Here is a 24,735-nt window from a genome sequence, read left to right on the forward strand (position 1 = left end):
ACTTAAATAATTGAGTTCAGATTCAAAAAAGCCTACGAGGATCAGATTTTTATTTTTTTAGATCAGCATGTAATTATCCTCCATTTAATGAGAATTATGTGTCACTTAATGAGGTTGGAATAGATATTGGTTGGTACTAAAGTTCGAAATCGTATATAGTTATTGGATAATAACCTTCATTTTTTAAATGATAAAAATATCCTCACTAATAATTGATAATTTTAATTTTCAAATTTCTCGCAAAGGCCCAGTCAGATGGAACCAATCAAATCGGTTCAGTGTTAAACTAAACTGCTTACAATATTGTTATATAATATTTTTTTATCAATCTAAATGATCACAATATTTTTAAATGAGGTTATAATATATTTTTTGGTATGAACTAAGAACGTTGTGGTCCTATTCAAAACAGTGTGACAATTAATCTAAATTCTCATAAAATATTAATTATTAACTTTATCATATGTATTAAAGTTTCATAAAATATTTTTTTTGAGATTTCTTGAGTGATTTTGAATAAAAATTAAGAATATTATTTCAAAATAAAGGATGACCATTTTTTAAAATAACTTAAATTTAGAGATGTAACTTTTAAAAATAGTTTTAATTTTTTTATTAAAATAAATAAATAAATAATTATTAATTATAATATTTTTTAGTGGACTTGTAGTGTGGTTCCATGGTTCTTGGTATAGCTCATCTAGAAACACAAAAAATGACTCACTTTCATGACCCTCACGATCAAAATATATGCATATAAAAAGTCATCGCTCTCATCAATAATATATTATTGATTCTAACACCCATCCGGAGGGGACCAGACTAACCATTCGTTGATCCACCTTAACAATCAAAGTTAGGAATATTATCTTTTCAATATGTGATAACTCATTTCACTCTCTTGCGATATTAGTTTCCACCTCATCGATCAATGAAGTAGTCCAATTTTGAGGGATGCAACAAAAACTCCTCTTCTCGCTTATGGGTGTAAGGACTTGTCATTCTCGATGAGCTCTCGACAATGAATGCGTATATTTTGGCGTGGTTCATCTCATTTGGAATGTACGAATATTATATAATTTAATATATTTTTAAAAAAATCATTATAATTATAATAAAAATTTTATAATTCAGTTTAAATTAATTAATTTTTTTACTAATAATAAATATCAATTTCACTATACCTTTCGAAATTATTAATATGGGAATTTTATTAATTTAGAATGAAAATTATGAAGGTATTCTACACGATAAAATAATTTTTTTTTCATATTATCTTATATTTATATCAATATTTTTAAATTATTATATTTATAATTATTTATTATGAATGAATGATAATAATAAATAAATAAATAAAAGATCTTGTGAAACCGAAAGAGCAAACTATTGCAATATATTTAAGATGTCTAAAATATGATATTACTAAAATGGTTCAACTGCATTCATATTGGTATTTAAATGATGTGAGCAAACTGACATTAAAAATTGAAAAGGAACAAAAGTTTGAAAAGGGTTTTTGATATGGTTCAAAAAAAAAAGCTTATACAAAAAGGAGGAAGTTACAAGTCTATTATCCAAAGTAAGGTGATATCAAAGATGCAAGAAAATAATGAAGAATCGACAAACACCTAATTCTTCTACCCCAAATGACTAAAAATATTTCAAATGTGATGATTTTAGGTATATTGCTACGAACAAACACCTAAATTAGTGTGCAGATTTCAAAAGTTAATTTGAAAAATTACAATTTGACCTCTAACTAAGTGGACCTCCAACTTTACCGATCCACAAATCATCTTTGCCTTATTGTTCATGTTGATCTTACAATATACTATATAGAGATATGGTATATTAAGGTCTGCTCAGGCTTCCTTTGCTTCATAGGGTTGGCATTCATTCTTTGACACTTCGCAATGGACTGAGGAAGTGCCCGCAGGATGAGGTAGTGATGCTGAAAATAAGATGGATCATGTTGACGGAAGGTCAGAACTGCTCGGATTTAGTCTATTACTTTTCTTTTTTGATGAATTATTTTATATCTTATTTAACTAGTTTTTTTTTTGTATTGTTGTTCTAATGCGCTTGTTGATATCAGAAGTTGCCATATGAAAAGGATCCCTGCATTGATGCCATTTTCATGGCCTAGAAAATTAGTCAGATGCATGATAAGCTTGTCAAATAATTTTGTTTATTTGGTTATAATTTTCTGGCTGCAGGCAAAAGCTCATGAGTTAATGTTTTAAAACATGCTGCATCTTTAGTCCACATTGAAAGCAGCAAAATAATGTGGAGGAAAAAGCAGTACAAAGGGAGAGCAAAGCCAGGTGAGTCAAATCTTTATCGGCCTTTTAGCTAAGATTAAGTGTAGTATCTATTCTTCTCAGTTTAATATCTGATATGTGGGTCATCGACCCATTATTATATTAAATTAATTTCTCTTAAAAATTATTAAATTAATTCATCTTTAGTCAATAGCAGAATAATGCAGGAAATATAGAGGAGAGCTAAGCCAATGGTGTGAGAAATGACATAATTTTCGTGGCCTCACTAAGATCGAGTTTACTATCTATTCTTATCAGTTTAATATCTGATGCCCACCTGATTCCTTTTCAGGCTGATGGCGGTGACAAACACAATCAGGGAGTAGTCGAAATTTTTGTTACACTTAATTCTTGGAACTGCAACTGCATTTCCAGTATGATACAGGTTGATCTATATACACCAAACATAGTTCTCTTCCCATGCACCTTGATGTTAAATCTTCCGCTGGAGGATCAAGACTGCTGTATAGGGAACTTGGAACACACAAGCTCTGGTCCTGATGGTTTCTTATCATGATTTCTCTGAGGCATCTTCGTCAACCATTTAAGGTGATTTCGTTTAACCTTTTCAAAGTAGTTCTTTGATGGAGCACTCTTCATTGCTTATCTACGGAGCATCTGTCATTCTTATTTACTCAGTGATCAAACTTCTATCCAAAGCCTATTCCAACAGGCTGAAAAGGGTTTAAAAGTGCATAAAAAAGTGAGAGAAAAATAAAAGGAAGACGAAGGCTGTGTGGCAAAATAGCAAAATATATCTTTCTCTTTATCGCCATACAGTTTTGAGGCTCTAAGTTCCATAAAGCTGTCGTTTACCTCCACTGTAATCACCTCCTTATCACCATGCACCATTTACGTTAGCAGAAACTCTCTCTCTTCCATGGAAACTAGTGTTCTTCTAAATGTTACACCAAGAAGATGGTTGTTAGTGTGGAGGCTTTGTCTCTGCATCCGACCTGCTGCTTGGTGAGCGCTGGCTTGCAGATATCGGTCTTTTCTGACGATTCCTGTTGCGCAAGATAGGTTTTACAATGCCATTCAGACGATGCAATTCGACCAGCTTATTGACGTCAAATTTATTCTCCAGCTTTGGCAATATCTCTTTGTAGGTAGAGTTCATGTCTTTAGTCCCACATCGCTGGGAGCGGAGCGAAGTACAAGTGAGGAGAGTATAAAACGAGGTCGATGGGTTCATTCCAAATCATACCTTTCTCGGCCTTTTGGCTAAGATCAAGTGTAGTATCTGTTCTTATCAGTTTAATATCTGATACGTGGATCATCGATCCACTATGATATTAAATTAATTTTTTGTTGGGGGAGGGCCCATCACGGGAGCTTGCTGCCGGGGCCCTCGCGCGTCGCCCATGCGTTGCACTACTGTACGGGCCTGGCGCACCTGACTAAAACTTAATCCAAATGCCACACTTCCTCACCCAATACCGCTTCTCGGATGGTTTCATGATGTGCGACGTCGTCTCTCTCCTCGAATGGCTATGCTGGCTGACATAGTTGTTGATCGGTGATCAGAGGATATCAGAAAATACCCTATCAACTCGCTCCCATCTCGAACCGATAGCCAAGATCTCGCCATCCTCTCCTCCGTAACACCCATTGATCCCTCCCTCGCTATTGTCCCCACTGACGTTCATGATCACCATTCCACCGGAGTCATCGGAGTCTACCCCCTCCCCCACTTATGCGGGTTCGGATGAAGCAGCAATTTCTCCCGCATCGAAGAACTAAGACGTCTTCCTTACTTTTCTCAATCCCTTTTTTCCCCTGTCAAAATTATTACCGAAAATTATTCCAATAATTAGGCTTCGGGAGAAGAGCCGAATTCTTGGTTTCTTGGGTTTCCTCATCCAAATTCCCTCCGCCTTCCAATCTCCGATGGGCAGCTGTGATCCATTCTCCTTTTATTTTTTTTCTTGACATATTCTATTTTTCTAAGGGTGAATTTCATTAAAAGAAATCTAATTTTTATAAATTTCTTATAGAGCATCCTAAGTTTAAAACAGTTTTTACCTTTGAAGATGATTCTACCAATATCATTTTAAAAAATTTCTACCCCACCCTAGTTACGCTTCGGTTGCCCTAGCCCTAGTTATGCTTTAGTCCTTTCGATGGCTCTCTTCGCCTTGCACGTGATCGCCTCTCCCATTGACCTTCATCATCATCGTTGGTCATTAGGGCAAGCTTCCTACTCTCCTTCTACACCTGTGTTAACAATGAAAAGAGGGGCCTCATCATCATCATCGTAGAAATGTCGTACAATAACACTTATGTCTTATCGTGGTTTATTGATGTTGCATAGTGTTGCTTGCACTCTTGCTCGTCGATGAGAGCCCCTCTCCATTACTAGTCTAGCAAGGTGCTGTGCCTTCGTTATGGATGGGTTCAATGAAAGAATGCGATGTAAAGGGGTGATCGATGGGATAACGATGCGATTAGAGGCTAAGTAGAGGGTGATGGTTGATGAGGACAATATGATTATTTTTATAAAAAAAGAGCATTCTGTAAAAAAAATTTCAAATCGGGATGTTATTTGAAAAATTCTGAAACTTAAAGATTTTTTTTTTAAAAAAAAATCATTTTTAATAAAGAGATTATTATCAGAATCACTCACTCTCATCCAAATTATCTCCAGCCGTTCGATCTCCATAGACCAGCCACCGTGTACTAACAAAGCAGGGTATTGTGGTAATTTCGTCCGGTGGCAGGATCGCGGGGGAAGGAGGGTGAGGCCGGGGAAGCGTCCTGCCCAGAGAAGGGAGGACGATGTGCGGGTGAGCGTCCAATGCAGCTGTGGCATCCTTCGCGAGGTGGTATTTCGCCGACATTGAGACACAGAGCGAAGGCGACGGGTGGCGTAACCACCGCTATTCCTCGAGCAATATTGTGCTTCCTCCGGGCATCTCTGCATCGAACGCTTGGTGATGTGATCTTCTTCCTTCTGTTCTCCTCCATTTGAACTGCTTACATTCCAACTCTAAACGATCTGTCTCAGAACTCTTCGTTTATATCAAAATTAGTTTTCTCGATATGAATGCAACTCTCATCAATAAGCAATCAAACCGATCCGAATTCCATTACAAGTCACACCCGAACCTGTATCGAAACTACTACAAATCGATCGGTTTCGTGCTAATATACGCATTATATATATAGATTAATAGATATGCCAAATGACGACAAAATATGTTTTTCCTTAGTTTACAGGTCAAGTGTTGGTCAACAAAAAGGACTTATAAGATGCAATTTTGCTGTTAAAAGTTCCTAGAGTTCTTAATGCATAATGAACCAATATATTATGCTATCAGAGAAATAATTACAGAGAATTATCAAGACTGCATTTTGGTTATAATCAAACACATTGTCTATACAATTATTATATTCAACCATAATTGTGGTGCTAAGACATGCTCTAAGATGGTTTTGCAGGTAACAGCTTAGAAGACAAAATCTGCATCAACCACAGTTTCAAATATTTTTTTTTTTTGTCATTCAACATACGATTCCTATTTACTAGATATATATATAAAGTAATGATGATCATTTAAAAAAACGAAAAATCTCCTATTAATCTCATTAACGGAAGGTCAAAAGCATGTCTCTAAACTATACAATCACCAGCAGCAAAGGGTGATTCAATCTTGAACAAAATCATGGCAGAATATTACAGCGAAAAGCATTTGGAAGTAAAACTGCTTATTTTTACAACTCATGCAACTTGATAAATAAGAAACTCCACTCCTACAAAGGCAGCTCCATGAAAAGTGATACTACTCAAGACAACAACAGTTTCTAAAGAGTCCCAAATCTACATCACTTTTTCAGTCGTAATCGTGAAAAGATTCGCTTGCTGTAAGGGTTGGTTCTCAGCATCACTTCATGAGGAAGGATGGCTTCTTCTAGTGCAGCATAGAGAGAACCCTGCATCGGTAAGAGACGATTAGGAACTGAAGGGCCACAACTACTATTGAATTGGTTAGACATAAAACCTTGGAATTTTCAAGTGCAGATCGGATGACATAGTTCGCATAAGGGTCCTGCAGTAATTGCTCAAAATGAGAGACCGAAAGCAATTCAGTTATTATAGTGGCTCGAGCATCTTCACCAAAAACCCTCAAGCATTTCTCCACCACGTTACTGCTAAATTTCTGAACAGAGAGCTGTACATACTTCCCTTCAAATTGTGATACCAACTTTGCACTTGCTAAAGGGTTATTCAGGTCAACAATATACTGGACGACATAATTTCTGCGACAGAATAGAGATATTCTCATACGTTTAGGGTTGCATTGCAAAGTAAGACTGAACAAACAAAAAAAGTGAAGACAAAACAAAACAACAATCTAAAAGCAATTGTGGATTGAGAAAAATTGTTTCCTGAAATTAGTGTTGAAGAATAATGTGAAATTATAAAAGATCTTGAAACCCAGGAACAACTCCACCTACCCCTCAGCCTGTCCAGCTTATTGTTTAGGCTATACAAAAGTACAAATTTCTATGATACAGAACAAGTTCAGAAATCAATGACAATGTTCCAGTGTAAATTTACCATATGATAAATTTATAGACCTCAATTCTCAAAAACTAGTGCTTGCCAAAAACCATATTAATCAATCTAAGAATACACATTATAAATAGCATTTAATAGTCTTTTGGACTTTTAACAAACAAGTAATAAACTGCATGCTGCTAATAGACACCTCATACAACTGATCTATAACCTAGAAAATATCATGTAACCATGGAAAAGTATCAAATAGAGACCAAAATAAATACTGAACTGGATTCTTTCCAGTACTTTGTTCTTATGGGGAAAGAAACAATCAAATAAGAAGATATATAAATTTCTACAAAACTTAGATGCTAATATAGTTTAACACAGGACTTAAAATCTTGGTTTGATATCGGTATTGACATGGGTACATTACCAGTATGCTCTACAGCATATCAATCTATACCACAGGTATTGATTGAGAAAAAGATAACTATAAACAAATACTGACGAGTTCTGTGCTACATGTTCCAATATTAGCACTTTATCAGGCCCACAAAGTACTGTTCAATACATACTAATCCAACTAACATTTGAAACATCAGTTTGACATGGATTTTATATGTTTCAAATAAAAATAGAAACCATAGTTTTGAAACAAGAATATTTACCCGAAAGGATCACGAGCAAGTTCATAGCCATTAGCCGATATTTCTGAAACCAACTTTGCTTTATCTTCTCCAATAGAAGACGCTATACATTTTTGCAACACACAACATCCATGTCGATGAGTTGCAATATCAACACAATGCTTTGCAGCAGCATCAAAGATGAACTGTCATATAATAAACCATTCAAAGTTAATAAATCACAAGGTAATAAATGATAACACAATGGCAAAGGCAGATAATCTGGGAGCATATGAAACAAAGTTTGTTGCTTCTGCTAATTGCGGAGATAGCAAATGACAAATAGAAAATAACAGAGATTAAATCAAAGTGGGCATGCACCATGGTCATCAGCCAACTGCAATTTCAACTTTATTTACCAAATGATATGATTATCAACTGAAAGATCAATCTAGCCAAACCTAAATAGTTGGGACTTTACGGCTTTATTGTTATTGTAATACAATTATCCATTGATTGTATGTCCCTTTAAGAATAAATAATCTAGAGCCAACTATCCAAATCCGAACTAAGATAAGCTACCATACAGGGCAAAACTAATATTTCATAAAAGGAAATCATGATTTCACAAAATTCATTACAAAAAGCCTTTTTGGAAACTTAAAACTGACACAAATAACTTGAAGCCAACATATAGAGAGTAAGACTTCATAGCACTAACACAACATAAAATAGGATCCTACCTAAAATCCACTAAAGACAATGATACAAATACATTAATAGATTCCCACTCCAAGGGAACATGAAATTCAAAATGACTTTATAAAATAGGATCCTATAACTATCCTAAAATCACTAAATAATGACAATTCATCAAAAGATCCCACTCCAAGTAACAAGAAATTTAAAATGACTCATATCAAGATTCAATAATGACAAGCTAACCAGTTATACACGCTTAATGTATATCACGCATAAACAGAATATATTGATGTCAATCACTTCTATAAAGAATACTGCTTGCGACAGTAACAAGCAGTTTTTCTCAAGCTTTCCACATCTGGCTATTATTAGTTCTTCTTAGATCCATAGGACAGTATAGTTGGTCAGCATAATTACATGAGACCACTCACTGGGGATATTACATTTGATTGTCTATACCACTATAGGTCTTTTAGATTGACGTGGATAAATAATAATGTCATATTCCCAGAGAGTGATAAAAGTACAATCCAAATACGTACGTTTTACAACAGAAACAAGCAAAATTGATAAACCAAGACTGATTATTTGTTTGCCATTCTGTTATTTTCATCATTACATCATGTTCTTTGTTATATTTAGTTTATGAAGCAACTCGATTTTACTTATATCTTAAAGTTATTAAGTCCATTTTTGTGGTATATGTTGATCTCAGAACTTAAACAACGATCAAAGTAACATCTGCTTGATGTTACTCCAAATTACTACCTAACATGCCGGTAACTACTATATGACAAAGAAATTAATGAACAGTTTCAATAAATAGTAACAATCAAATTTCCATCAGTAGAAAAGTCATATCTTGACTTGCAATAATCATATCTAAATAATCAAACCTTGCCTTTTCTAAGTATTTAAACTTGAAAAATGTACACATACAAACCGTATAATACTCAACACGAAACTAAATGAAACTACTAAATTGATGTATCTGAAGCATAAATAATAAATACATGCCAGGAGGCACATGAAACTACTTTTTGGTTCTTCTTGCCATGATGCTCAGATAATTGCCAGTAGAAGTTCAGTGGCAAGAATTTTATTGACGCAAGCTTGACAAAGGTCATAGGCCAAATTTTCAAACATATCAATGCAAAAAGGCAGTAGTATCTAATTGCATAAATTTGGACAGTTATAATTGGGACTATAAAGAACGAACAGGTATCTGAAAAGAAAGATGTTAATTCGTCTGTTAACTCGCTGCACATTGAACATAAGATGGTGGCATTGTCTAAAAGCAGAAGATAGAATCAACAATGGTGCATGATATCAATTAACAGAGCTCTCTGGTTGCTCCACTTGAAGGTGATGTCAGCTCACATTCAATAACAAGACTTGTTTACCTGTAGTAGCAGATGAAGTTGAAAGGTTAACTTCATCTGCTACTACAAGTAAACAAATTCTCAGAGATGGAATAAACAAATTATAATGTCAAGTTTAAAGGTTAACTAATTAGTTTAACATCATTCCGATCTGAAAATTACTGAAGTCAATCATCAGTAACTATTTTGCTTAACTAAGAAACCAGTACCTTGTTATCTTCAGGTTTAAAAGATTCTAAGCAACGTTGAAGCACATGACTGCCATTTAAGTCCTTGATGAGATCTAGAATCCCATGTTGCATGGCTGATATAACCAGTGCAATTTGCTGCCTCGTTTTGAGTGTCTCTATTAACTTCTGCACAGATCTTGTCCTGAGAAATGTATCCAAATAATGTTATCCGACAAAGGACCTCAAACATTTAAGTCTTAGAAGAACCACTTATTACAGGAACCAAAGGGTTTGCTTAAGTTTTAAAATGAAATAAAAGGCCTTAAAAATTTAAGCCACCACTCACCCATGAATGTTTAGGGAGATCCTGACAAGGTTAGTTGGATCTTCCTTCAACACGAAGAGCATCTGCATCAGTTGTTCTTCACTGCATACTTCCAATAGCTTCTGCATGAGATAATTCCCAAAGGGATCCATCATGAGCTCTACAACATGCTCGATAACCCCATCAAAAATCATATCAACCTGATGCTTCCCTTCATCAAGCTTCCGTTGCAAGGACCGACACCCATGCTGGTCCTTTGCGATATAATAGGTACGTCCTTTGAAGCCCATCAAGTTATCATACTTCAGTGGAAATGTTGGAAGCTTCACAGGGATCCTTTGTGCATTCAACTCTTCATCAAACTTTGATACTTTATTTTCCCTAAGGAGATGATTCCATTGGTTCCTCATGTGATGGGGCAACTTGTCCTGTATAACCAAACTGCCCTCAGATCCAACAGCCTCAATGTTTCTCTGGATTCTCACAGATTGAGGTCGTCCATTTGATACCAGAAAATTGTGAGGCAATCTTGAGGCAGCCAATGCGTTCCCATCCCAATTGCAATCCATTCTTATCTTTCCCGATTGCATGAAAATATCAGAAATGGGATAAGATCGATTCATAGAGGAAGCCAAGCCCCCAGCAAAACTCCCCCTATAGTGAGAATCTCTTCCAAGGGCTCCATCAGCACCCAGCCCTGTTGATCCATAAGGGAAGCTCTCGAGCCATGGCTCGACTAAGTTTGCCTCTACGGGGCAATGCTGCTGCAATTGAGATAGGTATCGGTTCTTATCTACATCAAACAACAGAGGGTTTGGATTAAGGGAGTGACCATACGCGCTATAATCATCTCGATACTTAGTCTGGAACAGAGACGGGTAGGTCGGGATGTTCTCTTCCATCGATGCCGGCATCGGCGGAAGACCATTTGGTGCTCTCGGATCGGTCCCCAGATGAATATCGTTAAGCTTGTCGAGCAAGCCAAGTTCTACTAGCATCCGATCCTTCGCGGCAGAGGGCAACCGCTGCTGCGTCTGTTCATCGACGGTCGGGGAGAGCCTGCCTGAGAGTAAGCCGGACCCCGACGAGGACGACGACGACCCCTCCGAAGGAGGGTGCGGCGGCGGGAGGAGGCATGCATGGCCGCCGCCATGGCCATGGCCATGCCCACTCCCGCACCAACACCCGTACCCATCGACATCACGAATCCCAAGGCACATGCCATGGCGAGCGTGCATGTCGCCGTCGCCTCCGCAAGCGAAGAGGCGATGATGATAAAGATGGGGAGACGTCGCACGGGGGATCTCGTTCAACAACATCTCAATCTCCCTGTCTTCCTGCTTCCCCATCCTCATGCCTTCTTTCCTCTCCTCCTCCTCCAGCATCTCCTGAGCTCGCAAATCCACCAAAATCGATCAACAAGAAGGGTTGCAAAGGGCAAAAGGGTGACTCCAGCGATCGAAGGTGGATCGGAAGAGACGATTTGGGCTGTGATTGGGGATGAGGGATTGCATTAGGATTTGGAGAGCGCACAGCAGAGGGGGTTTTATATGGGCTTTATATATAGATATGGGGAGGGTTAAGATAGATGGCATTGCGTCGAGCGGGCAGGCGTGCGGTTATATGATGTACACCATTTGCGTACACGGATACACTCTGTGCTGTATAAGCTTGCTTTTGTTTTTTTGTTTTTTGTTGTCTGTTTTTGATTTTTTGTGGGGGACTTAAGAGGAGAAGAAAGATGTTTTTGTTTCTTGTAGATGAGGTGAGATCACCGCTAGCTTTCTACTCCTACTTATGAGGAGTATATGGCGGGTGGATGGTTATATTCAGACTCGCTCTTATGGGGAAAAGATCGTCGGATATGCCCGAGATATTTTCCGGAGATTCTCATAGCTGAAATGCCAAAATATCGGGTATTAGTTGAGATATTTCTGTTCTTAGCATCTTTTTTTTTTCTTGTTAATTTAATTTGATATTTTAACCTTTTAAATTTAAATTTTACCTATGGGCTTAACTCGAACCGAACTGCATGGACCAATCAAGTGTGGGTGTGCAACTTCTTAATGGTGAATCATGAATTAATCTCCTTTAGTCATCATGCTTGGTTGCTACTTTGTATTTATCATGTATTAATTATGCTTAATTTATTGTTTCTTTATGTAAAAAAAGAAATAATTCTTTTATTTCTTAAGGATTAGTTTGCTAAAGTAATTATTCTTCACAAGCGATTTGATTGTTTAACTTGCAAATCATCAACCTCAATAGTTTGGACCAAAATCTGTGATTTATTGTCATACGTTTGATGCTAATCTTTGCTTGTACATGTTACTATATAGCAACTAGATTGTAGGTTATTAATTTTATTAGACTAACTATACATTGCTAATTATTTTACTGCATGATGTATATTATATATGATGTGCTAAACAAAAGAAATTGAAGTGGATTAATAATTGTTGCTCAATTTAATTAAACCTTGCAGTCTTTTTCATTCTTGTCCATGGTGACACTATATACTAATTTTAAGACCCATATGAAATGTTTTCATGTGCTGCTTTGCTATTCCAACTAATTAAAAGCTTGTCTTTAAATTATTTCAGCCTGCATTCTACAATTTAGTGATCACATTTGAGAAAGCCAATTTCACTTGCACATCCTTTCACCTTGAACACATGCAATACAAAATCCTGCTTATAACCATCATATTAGGAACACCAATCAAAATCATTGTATAAAACAAAAGGATTATTGCAATCATTTGTCAAGCTAGATAGTCACAATGAGAGAGATAATTCAAAGGTAAATTACAGCAGGCACATAAAAGTTACCTGGAGCAGTCATGGTAAGAAACTTTCAACACTAAGAAAGGTCATGAAGCCACCGTTGAGTCAAACTAGAGACAAAGATATCACTACCAGTGATCTCATTTAGCTTTGCTTTCTACCAAGTCTGCTGTTGCATCAGCTTTGAAGATGTCATCACCGGTTAATTCTGCCATTTCACGGGCATAAAGTTTCTTAGATGTTTTGACCACAGGTTCCCCACCAAACAAGGGATTGATGACACCCATCACAAGCCTATCAGGTTGACCAATAAACTAATCAAATATATCTTAAGTCTACGAGACATTCTAAATATGAGGAGAAAATATAGAATATCCCCGACGATCAATAACAAAAACATAGATTGAAACAATAGCGAATGCAATAAAAATCTTTTTGAACACTCTCTTACATAAATCCCATAGAATTTTTTTTATTCTCTTAGATTTACTAGAGAGAAATTTTAAAAGTATTCGGATATATTTTCTCACATCCTATCCTTATTAAGATGGATAGTATTTTCTCACATCCTCTTCTCGTCAAGATTTAAGGATACATGAGAATTTTATAGAGTAATCAAACTCTAATTTTAAAGGGTTTTTTCTTGCACATAAATTATTTTTATGCTTGAATTCCTTGTTCTTCAAGGTTTCTCTTCGTAGAAATCCAAAAATACTAATGGAAAAAGGATAGGATTGCAGTGTAGTTGCAAAAGTTGAGCCAAGCATATACAAACTATTATTGAATCTCAAAATAGCAAGCAAAGAGGAACCAATCTAGCTCTCGGCAGAAATGAAGGGACTGATACAATCGATACAATTGTAAACAAGGATGGGACATCCATAAGCAAGTAAAAGGTTGACTATATTATCTAGTTCATGAGATCAAGAGGGTGAATCAGATTATTAACATAAAGGTTGAGGATTTTATATGCAGCAGAGAAACAAATGAAATGACAGGATAAGTTATTATTATCTTGAAGCAATAGTTTCCATGAAAAAAAAAACAGATCTAGAAACTAAATATGAACATGTGAAAGACATTGATGCACATAGGAACAACCACCAATGCTATCTAGTTCCTGATCTTACATACACTAACCATCTTGGAACTCACTTCCTATGCAAGTCTTATAACCATAAATCAACAAATAAATAATTGATGCACCCAAAGACACTTTTGGAAGTAGATGGATTTAAAAGGAACTTCATTCATATAGTCTTGTAAGTCTGAATTTTACCAAATCATTGCCGAATTAGATATTAAAAACCAGCCATAGGGCTTGCAGATAACAAGCTAGATTTATATACATCATCTTGTCTGTGGAGTAGCATAGAGAAGAAGTGAACAAATTTAAACTCACTTGGAGTGGTTCTTCTGAGGGCTTTGTCATTCATTTCCAAATTCCATGCGTCTGACAGCCTCGGAAGAGAGGAGCTAAGATGTCACCCAATTAGTTCATTGAATCATCAAATGACTTCTTCTTCAATTTGTTCTCTGCAAGGACCCACTTTAGTTCTTGCTGCTTAGCTGCCTCAGCAAGTGAGGCTGGCTGTTTAGGGAAAAACAGTTTCATCAAAACTGAACAAGATCTGGCTAATTTCAATTATTGTTTGTTTGTTCAGAGGAACAAGCACATTATTAGTCCCACAATTATTTTTGCATGTACCCGTTCCAAGAAAAAAAATGATTGCATTAAGCAAAGAGGGGATAATAAAAGAAATAGCAATTGTTTTGCGATCTATTCTTCAGATTAGGGAACTGAGACAAGTAATTATTAAGCTATAATTGTTTCTCCATAATCATATATACTTAGTCATGGTAATATAAATGTAAATCATCAGAAGAATAAGAAAGAATTAAATTATAGTCTCATGTTGCTAAAATCTGAAAGTGTGGGATGAGACATATATATATATATATATAAAGCCACTGGGTTAAAGTGGTGTTCAATTTTATGTCCGTTAACTCCGATCAATTTCGACTCGGATTCAACTGGTCAATCTGAGGTAAAATTTTTAGTTCAGATATCATTCATTACACATAATTGCTACAATGATATCCCAAAATCTGCACTTTTGTGAATACATTTAAGATATGTAATAGTTTGACCTTAAAATTACTTTCAAAAGGCAATAAGCCTTTTAATTCTACAAGAATCCTTTCAGCAAGAAAGACCCAAACTCTAGGAATCAATCCTCTATGATAACAGCGTCACCTCTTTAGGGTCGCTGTCGGCGACCGCAAAGCAAACACCGCATTCCCCATGGGAGGCGAGACATACCTGGTGCAATCGGCGGGAAGGCAGCGCCTCAGGATCCGGGGGCGGCCCCTCCATCCACTTCAGCAGACCCTCCATCGAGCTGCTCGGCTTTCTCGTCGGAGTGCTCCTCTCCATCGCCTCTCTCTCTCTCTCTCTCCCTCTTTCTTTCTGTTTCTTCATTAACCGGTAGAAAGAGTTGAACGGAGCGAGAGGAGGGATTCAGCATTGGGTTACCTTCGCCTCAGACAATGCTAGTCACATAGTCGATTCGAGAATCGATATTGGTGGTATTTTATATTAGATCGGCGGTTAGGTTCAAGGGAAGTGACGACACCACCGCGGTCGTTATTTCCAGCTACGTGGTAATAGAGATTGGCGTAGGCGGTTATCTTCTTTTAGGAATTTGAATTGTGGACCACCGCGACGGTGTCTGGAAATGGCAACTCTACTGGCGCCTTGTCCACCCAGTCCTTACCCTCTCACGTGCCTACGGGCCCCAGTTCGTATTACAAATAAGTGCTTTCCATAATGATATTATAAGTTTTCTAACGCTTAATTTGAGTGAAAGATGTCGGCATAGAAAGAAAAGCTTTGTATTTATTTTTTTGAATATTTTTCAAAATATGTTGGAATGGGTAAGTCTGAATAGAATGGAAATTCAAAAACCAATCACCGCCGACGAATCAGTATCGGACGGAGGAAATTGAACACCAAACCCCCAAAAGCAGAACTATATATTTTTGTTCCAACATGTTTTGAAAAAAAAAAAATCAAAAATAAATAAATACAAAGCTTTCCTTTCTATGCCGACATCTTTCGCTCAAAATAAGTGTAAGAAAACTTATGATATCATAACGGCAGCACCTATTGGTAATGCGAAGTGGGTCCCGCAGGTTTGGTGGTAGAAAACTTTTAGATGCCACGTGGCGATAAATAAGTTGAGGACGGAGGCGAATGCAGCAGACTCCGTGTGATCCTCTTAGCCACGTGGCGATTAATAAGTTGAGGACGGAGGCGGCAACGAACGGATCAGTCTTCTGCTCGTTCCGGCGGTCGAGGGGTGTGTTCCGACCCTCCATGTATCTCCTGAGGCAGATCTTGTAGACAATTCGAGCCGAATCTCAAACCTTTGGGTTCCCGCGACTTGTTCGAGCGGATTTGAAACTCCGATTGCCATCGCCCGCGTCTTGGTCATCCTCCTCTCCGCCGTCCGCATACCCGTCTCCGGCTCAACTCCGCCGCTTCGGCTGATGGCGAAACTAGTCATAATCACATCGATGACGGCTGTGAGGATGATACTTTTCGATTTCATCATTAATTTTTTCTTCTTGTTGTAAGAAAATTTAAGATCACAATATATTTCTAAACAAAAATTAATAAGAAAATTATTCTAAAAAATTTCAATAATAATTTCTTTTAGTATTTTGGTACTTTTCGAACTCAGAACTCTCACTTTAAATGATGTAAAAAATCTTTAACTTGATAAAGAGATAAAGCTTACGAACCTAAACCCTCATTTATATAGATGTTATCTCATTATCAAATTCGTAACATTTAAGAATTAATTCAAATTTATAATATTTGAATCATAATGAAGAATTTTAATGATAATAAATAAAATATTTAATAATAATAATTATATTCAAATGAAAAATTAAAATATTTAAACTATAATAAATGAAGAAATTGATGATAATGAATGATGAATTTAATGAGAACAGTTACATTCTCTAAAAATTAATAATAATAGATGAGAAATTTAATGAGAACGGTTATATTCTTCCACTTAGTCTATACATTTAGCTTAATAATTTAAATTACTCGCTACTTATCCATTATCATTAATTTTTAGAGAATGTAACCGTTCCGATTAAGTTCATCATTCATTATCATCAATTTTTTTTATTTATTATAGTTTAAATATTTTAATTTATCATTCATCGTAACCGTTATCATTAAATATTTTATTTATTATTATTATTAAAATTCTTCGATCCAAATGTTATAAATTTGAATTAATTCTTAAACTTTACGAAGTTCACGATAATAAATGTTCTTGATGGGAGAACATCTATATAAATAAAGGTTTTGGTCCATCGGCTCTTTTAAGTCTTGAGAATTTCCTACATCATCTAAAGTAAGAGTTCTGAGCTAGAAGTGCAAAGATACTAAAATAAACTATTGTTGAAATTTTCGACAATAATGACTAGAGGTACACAATAAAATATTTTAATCTTAAATTTTCTTATATTTGGTATCACAACCATGATTATTCTTAAACTTTTTAATACATTTGGTATTGAAAATCATGAAGATATAAAATTTTTAATATTTATTATCGATAAAATGCTTATGTATGAATATTTGGTTATATTAATGTATACTTATGAGTCAATTTTCTATATTCAAAATATCTAGTGATTATATAATTTTAATTAATTAAGGATTAGTCATAACATCCTTAATCAATTAAAATTATATATAAAGTTAAAATAAGAGAATTAGACATAATATTATGACTAATTATATTTAATATAATAATTATTCTCTCATGTGATCTTTTATTATACTCATATAATTAATTAGGAAAAAATATAAAATTATATTCCAATTCATAATCCCTATGGGTAAATTATGAAAATAATATGATATTTTATCCTAATTAATTATATACATATAATAAAAGATCCATAAGTATGAATTAATATAGCCAAATTTTCATACATAATATAAGCATTTTACTTATAATGAATGTTTTATTTCACTAAAAATATCAAAAAATTTATATCATCATGATTTTCAACACCAAAAGTATCAAAAATTTTCAGAAATTGAAATCAAGCAATATTCATGGTATAAAAATGAGAACTTTTTTCTAGGCAAAGGTTAATCGATACCAAATGTAAGAAAATTTAAGACCAAAATATATTTCTAAACTATCAAACACAAGGAAATTAATGCGAAAATAAAATTTGTGTACCTTCAACCATTGTTGTCGAGAATTTCAGCAATAGTTTCTCTTAGTATTTTGGGTTTTTTTTTTTTTTACTCAAAACACTCATTTTAGATGGTATAGAAAATCTTTAAGACTTAGAGAGATAGAGCCAAGGACCAGAACCCTCATTTATATAGTTGTTCTCCCATCAAGAATATTTATTATCACTAAATTCGTAACGTTTAAAAATTAATTTAAATTTATAACATTTGAATCATAATAAAAAATTTGAATGATAATAAAATAAAATATTTAATAATAATGATTATATTCATAATGAATAAAAAAATTAAAAACATTTAAACTATAATAAATAAAAAAATTAATGATAATAAATGGTGAACTTAATGAGAACGATTACCTTCTCTAAAAATGAATGATAATGAATGATAAACTTATGAGAACGGTTATTGAACGGTTCCGCTCCTCTTGTTTATTATTATATTGAATGGAGTTTGATATGTTATATTTAATGTAATATTCTTGAATGTGATGCTTTACCAACGGAGCAGCATGGGTAGGTATAACAATTAACAAATAAAACGAAACGATACCAAAAGAAATTTTTTGCCTGTAGCAATTAATAATCTCGGAAACTGGGGATCGGTCATTCCGGCGATCGATGCCATAAAGTTTAAGAAACATAAATGTGGTAAGTTCTTAGATCAAAGATTCCAAGTGATATATTGGGTCATCTAGATGGTTGGAGTAGATGATGGGCTTTTTGGATGACAGGAGCTGCAAGTATCGTCTCGTTTTCCAGCACTTAGTAGTTGGGCCGGAAACTAAATTGATGTTCTTATGCATTTCTTTTGTATTCATTAGTTGTATTCTTTAATCAATTGATAGCAAGTTGTAATTTCTGTTCCACTATTAATTTCTAATGGTTATTTCATGGAAAGATTTTCTAGGGTTAGTACATTAAAAGAAACACATTTATGTTGAATTCCTGGATCTCTGCTTCGACCTAAGGAAACAGCAATATCTAGAAATTTGAGTTTTAGATCATTGTTGTAATTATTGGTGATGATCTTTGAACCGGTGTTGTAGCAAGGTCTTAGGTAAGATTCATGTAGAGAAAAACTGACTTGCATTGGTTGAGTTTGTTAGGAGAAACGGATGAATGAATTTTATATACAAACAAATACAAACAGATCGTAACACGTAACAGAATTAAATAAAAATTATAATCAAATAGAACATCAAGATTTACGTGAAAATTCCTCTCGAACGTAAATGACAAAAATCACGGAGCAAATAAAAAAAAAATTTACGATAAAAATAATAAATATATAAATATCAAAATCTTTTTCTAAAATCCAAACAACAATCACAATAGAATAATTAGGATACAAGAATTAATACACAATATCCAAAATCTTCCTAAGTAATCTTTTAATATATTTTGTTTAATCTTCGATAAGTTTAGACTTGAAGTTTAGACTAAAGTGGGCTGTGGATAATTAAAACTTATTATGGGTTGAACTTACGAGCTATGAGCTGAGTTACCTATAAACTTTACTGTATTATCTTTCATCTCCGGTGAGTTTAGACTTGAATAGTCGTTGGAGATTTGACAATTGATGGTCTTTGTGCACACTAAAGTTCTCTTTGCCATGGTTTGCGGTTGCCAATGTAGTTGCCGTTCCTTGCCATTGCCATGCTCAAGATATGTGCGGTGACACTCAACGATGCAATCGTCAGCAAGGTAAGATTTCGTAATACGATCTCTATACAGGTTTTAATCGTGTATTTTTCAGCTCCATTAAACCATGATGGAGGTGAAGAATGATGAAGAATTAAATCGATTCCCTTTCTATTGATTTCTCCGAGTTTAAGTTTCTACAATTGCCTTGATTTTTTCAATGTGCTATTAGTGAGGAAAGAAGATGATGCTAATGAATCATATGCGTTAGTGATGTGCCATTGGGAATTACAATCTTAAATCAGTCAATCAAGTATCAAGTAAAATATAATCAATGTGAAGAAGAAAAATAATATAGTAATATGTGACGTTTGATAGGGATGTTTCATGGGATACAATATAAACCATGGATTTTAGGTTTTTGTTGCATTGATCCGGAGATTATGGATTTTAGTAAAAGATCTCTCCATGTGATAATGGATTCAGATCTAATGATTTATCCCAAATCAAGTCCCAAACAAGGGAGAGAAAGACGAAAGCAAGGAGGCCATGACCAGGTTTTTAATTTTAGGTACTTTATCTTAATGTTTTTCGTTCCTAAGTAAAACAAGTGATACATACCTTTGGTCGAAGAATTTAGATGACTCAGTTAAATTTTTTGCTTTTTAGCTATGATATGTATTTTTTAAATGAACTTAACTTTGAAGACGTAACACCCATTTTCATCATTGTCGATTATTATTTGGATGAACTTAAATTCTCTATACATATCCTATTATATTCATCTCGTCTAAACATCTGAATGCTCGTAACGTAACTATTTATTGATCTTCTAAGGAGCACTCTTAGTTATGTACAACATCTCCTTCTGTTCAATGTAAATAGTCACATTAATATATTTCTTTTTTCACAGGTATGACGGTCAAAATTTTCACATTGCTTTCAATAAAACCAATTTTGTCTTAATTTTATTGTGCCTCACCTATCACAATATATTATTTTCTTATCATCTCTTCTGCTGTTAAGGCAATGCCCACTCATCAACCATTGGTTAGTACTCTTTGTTTCTCAATATTCTGTACAGAAATGGAATTATCTGTAATACAAAATGGCAAAGGTTTGCTTGTTAATCAAACTTGTTATTTTCTTTATGCTCTCTGAGTTCATTAGGTTCTATTAGTTTGCAACTATTATTTACAGAAGCAAGAACAAGGGTTAATACATGCTTTACTGCCTGTGTCACTATGCATTGTCGTCGGATCCGACCCATTGCTTGTTTCATGATTGCACAAACATTGTTGTCAAGCCAGAAGACATCATAACACATGAGGGGGGGAGATGCTTTGATGGTAAGGTCATCATGAGTGACACCTAAAAGGGCCCCCTATAGAACATCTAGGGATAAATAGCTTTCTGTCTTTAGCTGGTGTTTTTCTTTAGTAGAAGCATCTAGCCTTTTTCTTATTCAGGATAGGTGCCATTATTTGTCTTAAGATGTTGTTGACCTTAACAACATCAAATACTGCCCCACTAGAGTGGAGACCTACCTGCATTAGACTTGGACGGCCATGATTCCTAGGTTGTTTGCATCATCATCATCATCATCCAACCTAGTGAATACTTTTCGACATCAAAGTAGAGCAGTCAATAGCCAGAGTCATAAGAAAGCATAATTTATCAGTGGCTTAGCAAGGAAAAATGGTAACACTATTTTGTTTACTCTCAGAGAAAGTTGCTTTGGGTTTGAATAGGTTCAGCTTAAAAGACTCGTTTAACCTCCAGCTGAAAATGAAGTAAAACGAATTACGAAAGAACTTGTTTTGTAGTGGGTGGGGGAGACTGACTACGTTCTCAGAGCATATTAAAGATGAGCATGCAATACGTGGGTTAAATGAGTAATACACCAATGTCTTATTGGCAGCAAAATTGTTTGGGAAAATAGATTATTTGGAGAGAAACGAATTCGGGAATGAAAATAAATTATTGGACATCAAGTCTTGGTTGCATAACACCATACGCTATGGTGTGGGAAAGAGAGAGAGAACATTTAACTACTTTCAAGGTTTTTCTCTAATACACCTACAAAAGTTAGGAAAAATATGAGGTGGTGTATGGTTAATACAAGATATAATTTTATTATTATCATATGATGAATAATTTGATTTTTTTTTTCTTCATGGATATATATAAGAAGTTTTGGATCATATAAATGGTGTATTTTTTATTTTCTAAATTTTTAGTTTTATTATTGATTCTTTATGTTTTATATTTGATATCAAGTTGTTCTTGTAAGCATAAAATTTATAATATATTGTATTAAATATAGAAATAATATTTTATGTTGTGATTGAAATCAAATAATTAGATCTTGTTTAACGATGCGTAACTTTTGATGTCATCTGAAAAAAATCTTTGTTTTGTTTGATATACAAAGACATAATCTTAGAGAAGAGTTGAGAGAGACTTTAATCCTTCAACTATAATCTTCGTTCATTTTGTTTAGCGCCTAGATGTCTTGTCTATTTATAGATGAGAGCAGAGGATCTAGGATAATTAATTAGGAGAGTTCCTCCCATCAAGATTATCTTAAGGAATCCTACCTTAAGTTGATTTCTTTTCTATTGATCAATGTCATTAGAATCTAATTACTTATATTATATATATATTATCCAATTATAAAGGACCATAAAATCTAATGATTCTTCTCCTACATTACCTTATATAGACGTTTGAGCATACAAAGCATTCTCAATTAATCTGATTACTCATTAACATGTTAGACAACATGTACCATAAGGCATTCTCAATTAATCTCATTACTCGTTGACTTGTTAGACAACATGTCCGTAAATCCTGGATACTAAACTATTATTGTTTGTAACCATTAACAGTGAATGCAAACATGACAAATAATTCAATTAGAGGATGCAACTTCTTGATATGTATAACTTGACGTGGAGAAGCTAGGCCTGGTGGAGAGTCATGGAGGTGGTAGAGTTATAAGGAGGATTCTAGGGGAGTTTTCCTGTTGCAGATAGTCTCAGCCGAAGTATAGCCAATACTTTCAACGAGTCTTTATCAAAGTTAATAGGTGCATTGGGTGTTAAAGTAAATGTCAGGTTCTTAAAAAGTGAAAATTCAATTCCCTTTATTTGGTTAGAGGCCAATAAAATGGAAATAAATTTCTCCACACTTTGTTTTGTCTGTTTGACAGAGTAATAGTTAAAGAAATAACTTTTGAATATTTGAATATTGGCTTTTTGTATGAAAAATATTTCTTGTTCATTGTTCACAAGTTAATCATTGTACATCCTTAATTATAAATTTATTAAGTCATGAATTAAATCCAGTATGAATCAGATCCTCAACTATAAATTTATCATAACTTTCATTTGGTATTTTTATTTTCTTCTAATATCTTAAAAACCTTTCTCTCCTCTCAATAAAATAGTTCATGTCCACACCATGGACCTATCTATAAGATTAAATGATTATAGTATAGTTTAATCTATTTCCCAAGTTATCCTTATTACAATAGATAGATCAGTTCATCAAGTTGGATTAGTTCAATCAATTCTTAAGATATGGTTCAAAATTATTATATTAGAAGGGGATAGGAATATTTAGGATATAAGAGAAAAAGAAACATCAAATAAAAATCTAAAAAAAATCATAAAAAAATAATATAAATCATCATATATTATTCGACCTAATTCAATATTTAGTGATTTGACCATATTCTTTATCGATTTAAGTTTTCACTTCACACCATAGTATTTTGCTCTCTCTCCTACCATCGTATCAACCCATCCTACTCTTCTCTCTGAGCTCATAGCGATCTATTAGCCTAAATCAGCATGTCATGTTTCATCTACGGAATTGACCTCTAAATGGAACGATAAATCAGCAACTAGTCATCCCCAGTATATGGTCTTGAAACCTCCATTAGAGTTCTAATAGAGTGTCAGCTAGAATCTAATATAGCTACAATAAACTAATAATGCTGCTGGAGCGCAAGTCTCCATCTGTCGCTCCCACTACTATTCATGCACTCATGATTTCAACTTGTCATCTTTTTGCTTATGCATCTTTATTTTCGCTCAAAGTGCACAAGAAACAAAGAAATGTACATGATTCTTCTGTTCCATCCTTTGGTACCCCTGCAAGTAATAGCCAATGAATGACCCAACTGATGCTGATGATAGTTAAATCCTTCTCCATAGGATGCTTAAGGTCTGGAGATTGCAGTCCTTTTCGTTGAGAAGGAAGGAAGAAGAGGGTTGGGTTTCCATCCCTCTTATTTAAGCCCCACATGTACGCTGCTTTCATTTGCTCCCCAAATGGAAGGGGAACACCATCATTGCTCGAGACCAAATTCTTCTTGCGGCATGGGCCACCATGATTCCATAGGTTGGGTCACATGTCTCTCGCCTCTCAAAAGCCTAAATTCCATGCCCAGGCTTTTCGAGAATCAACAAGCCATTTATGAGCCCTGAGAAAGCGTTTTCGAACTTTCCCTCCTCGGCCAATACATTATCTTGGATTTCCTTCTGCACGATGGTGTGCTTCATGAGTAAACGACACGAACAGAGATGCATCGATGAGCTCTTCAAATTCTGTGTCAAATTCAGTGCGACTTTACTGACGGCATCATCGAGTTTCATAGAAAAGAATTGTTTTGATTCTGTGGTGGATTATAAATGATATCCCAGAATGCTTTATAGAGGGAGGAGAGGCATTCAGCGTGGTACGTGACTGCATGGTTACATACAAATACTCTTTACGTACAATGCTTTTGTCTTCCACGTCCAAAGGGCGTGCAAATCGTTATAGAGAAAAGAGATATATAGTGTAGAATCTCAACCCCAAATTTTAGCTGACACTGATATCTTGCAGCTCCCTACTTTATGTAGAAAATTTCGTCGTCTTGCTTAGAATGAGAGAGAAGGAGAGAGAGATAGAGGGAGCTAA

The 24,735-nt window shown here is 34.8% G+C and overlaps 1 protein-coding gene, 1 non-coding gene and 1 pseudogene across 2 annotated transcripts; 2 read left to right on the plus strand and 1 right to left on the minus strand.

Annotated features, from left to right (window-relative positions):
- Positions 1–2,335: 2,335 nt before the first annotated feature.
- LOC135639423 (U2 spliceosomal RNA) lies at positions 2,336–2,450 on the plus strand (annotated as a pseudogene).
- A 1,077-nt stretch (positions 2,451–3,527) lies between these two features.
- On the plus strand, positions 3,528–3,725 carry LOC135639371 (U2 spliceosomal RNA). The gene has a single exon (XR_010496908.1). It is a non-coding gene; the product is annotated as a U2 spliceosomal RNA (small nuclear RNA).
- Positions 3,726–5,932: 2,207 nt separating this feature from the next.
- LOC103979206 (putative pumilio homolog 7, chloroplastic) lies at positions 5,933–11,559 on the minus strand. The gene is made up of 5 exons (XM_009395270.3): positions 10,058–11,559; positions 9,751–9,913; positions 7,500–7,663; positions 6,326–6,584; positions 5,933–6,257 (listed from the first exon to the last, which is right to left on the minus strand). The coding sequence occupies exons 1-5, from the start codon at positions 11,419–11,421 to the stop codon at positions 6,150–6,152; spliced, it is 2,058 nt and encodes a 685-aa protein (XP_009393545.2). The 5' UTR covers positions 11,422–11,559; the 3' UTR covers positions 5,933–6,149.
- Positions 11,560–24,735: the final 13,176 nt, after the last annotated feature.

The sequence above is a fragment of the Musa acuminata genome, chromosome BXJ1-3 (genome assembly GCF_036884655.1).
Source record: "Musa acuminata AAA Group cultivar baxijiao chromosome BXJ1-3, Cavendish_Baxijiao_AAA, whole genome shotgun sequence".
In the NCBI taxonomy this organism is placed as follows: domain Eukaryota; kingdom Viridiplantae; phylum Streptophyta; class Magnoliopsida; order Zingiberales; family Musaceae; genus Musa; species Musa acuminata.

Bases quoted from the DNA above. Each gene is read 5' to 3' on its own strand.
- LOC103979206 (XM_009395270.3), bottom strand. From the start codon at position 11,421: ATGCTGGAGGAGGAGGAGAGGAAAGAAGGCATGAGGATGGGGAAGCAG. The intron at 9,914-10,057 runs GTGAGTGGTGGC...TACATTTCTCAG, and splicing joins ATCTCCCTAAACATTCATGG to GACAAGATCTGTGCAGAAGT. The intron at 6,585-7,499 runs GTAAATATTCTT...ATTCTGTCGCAG, and splicing joins CTTGCTCGTGATCCTTTCGG to AAATTATGTCGTCCAGTATA.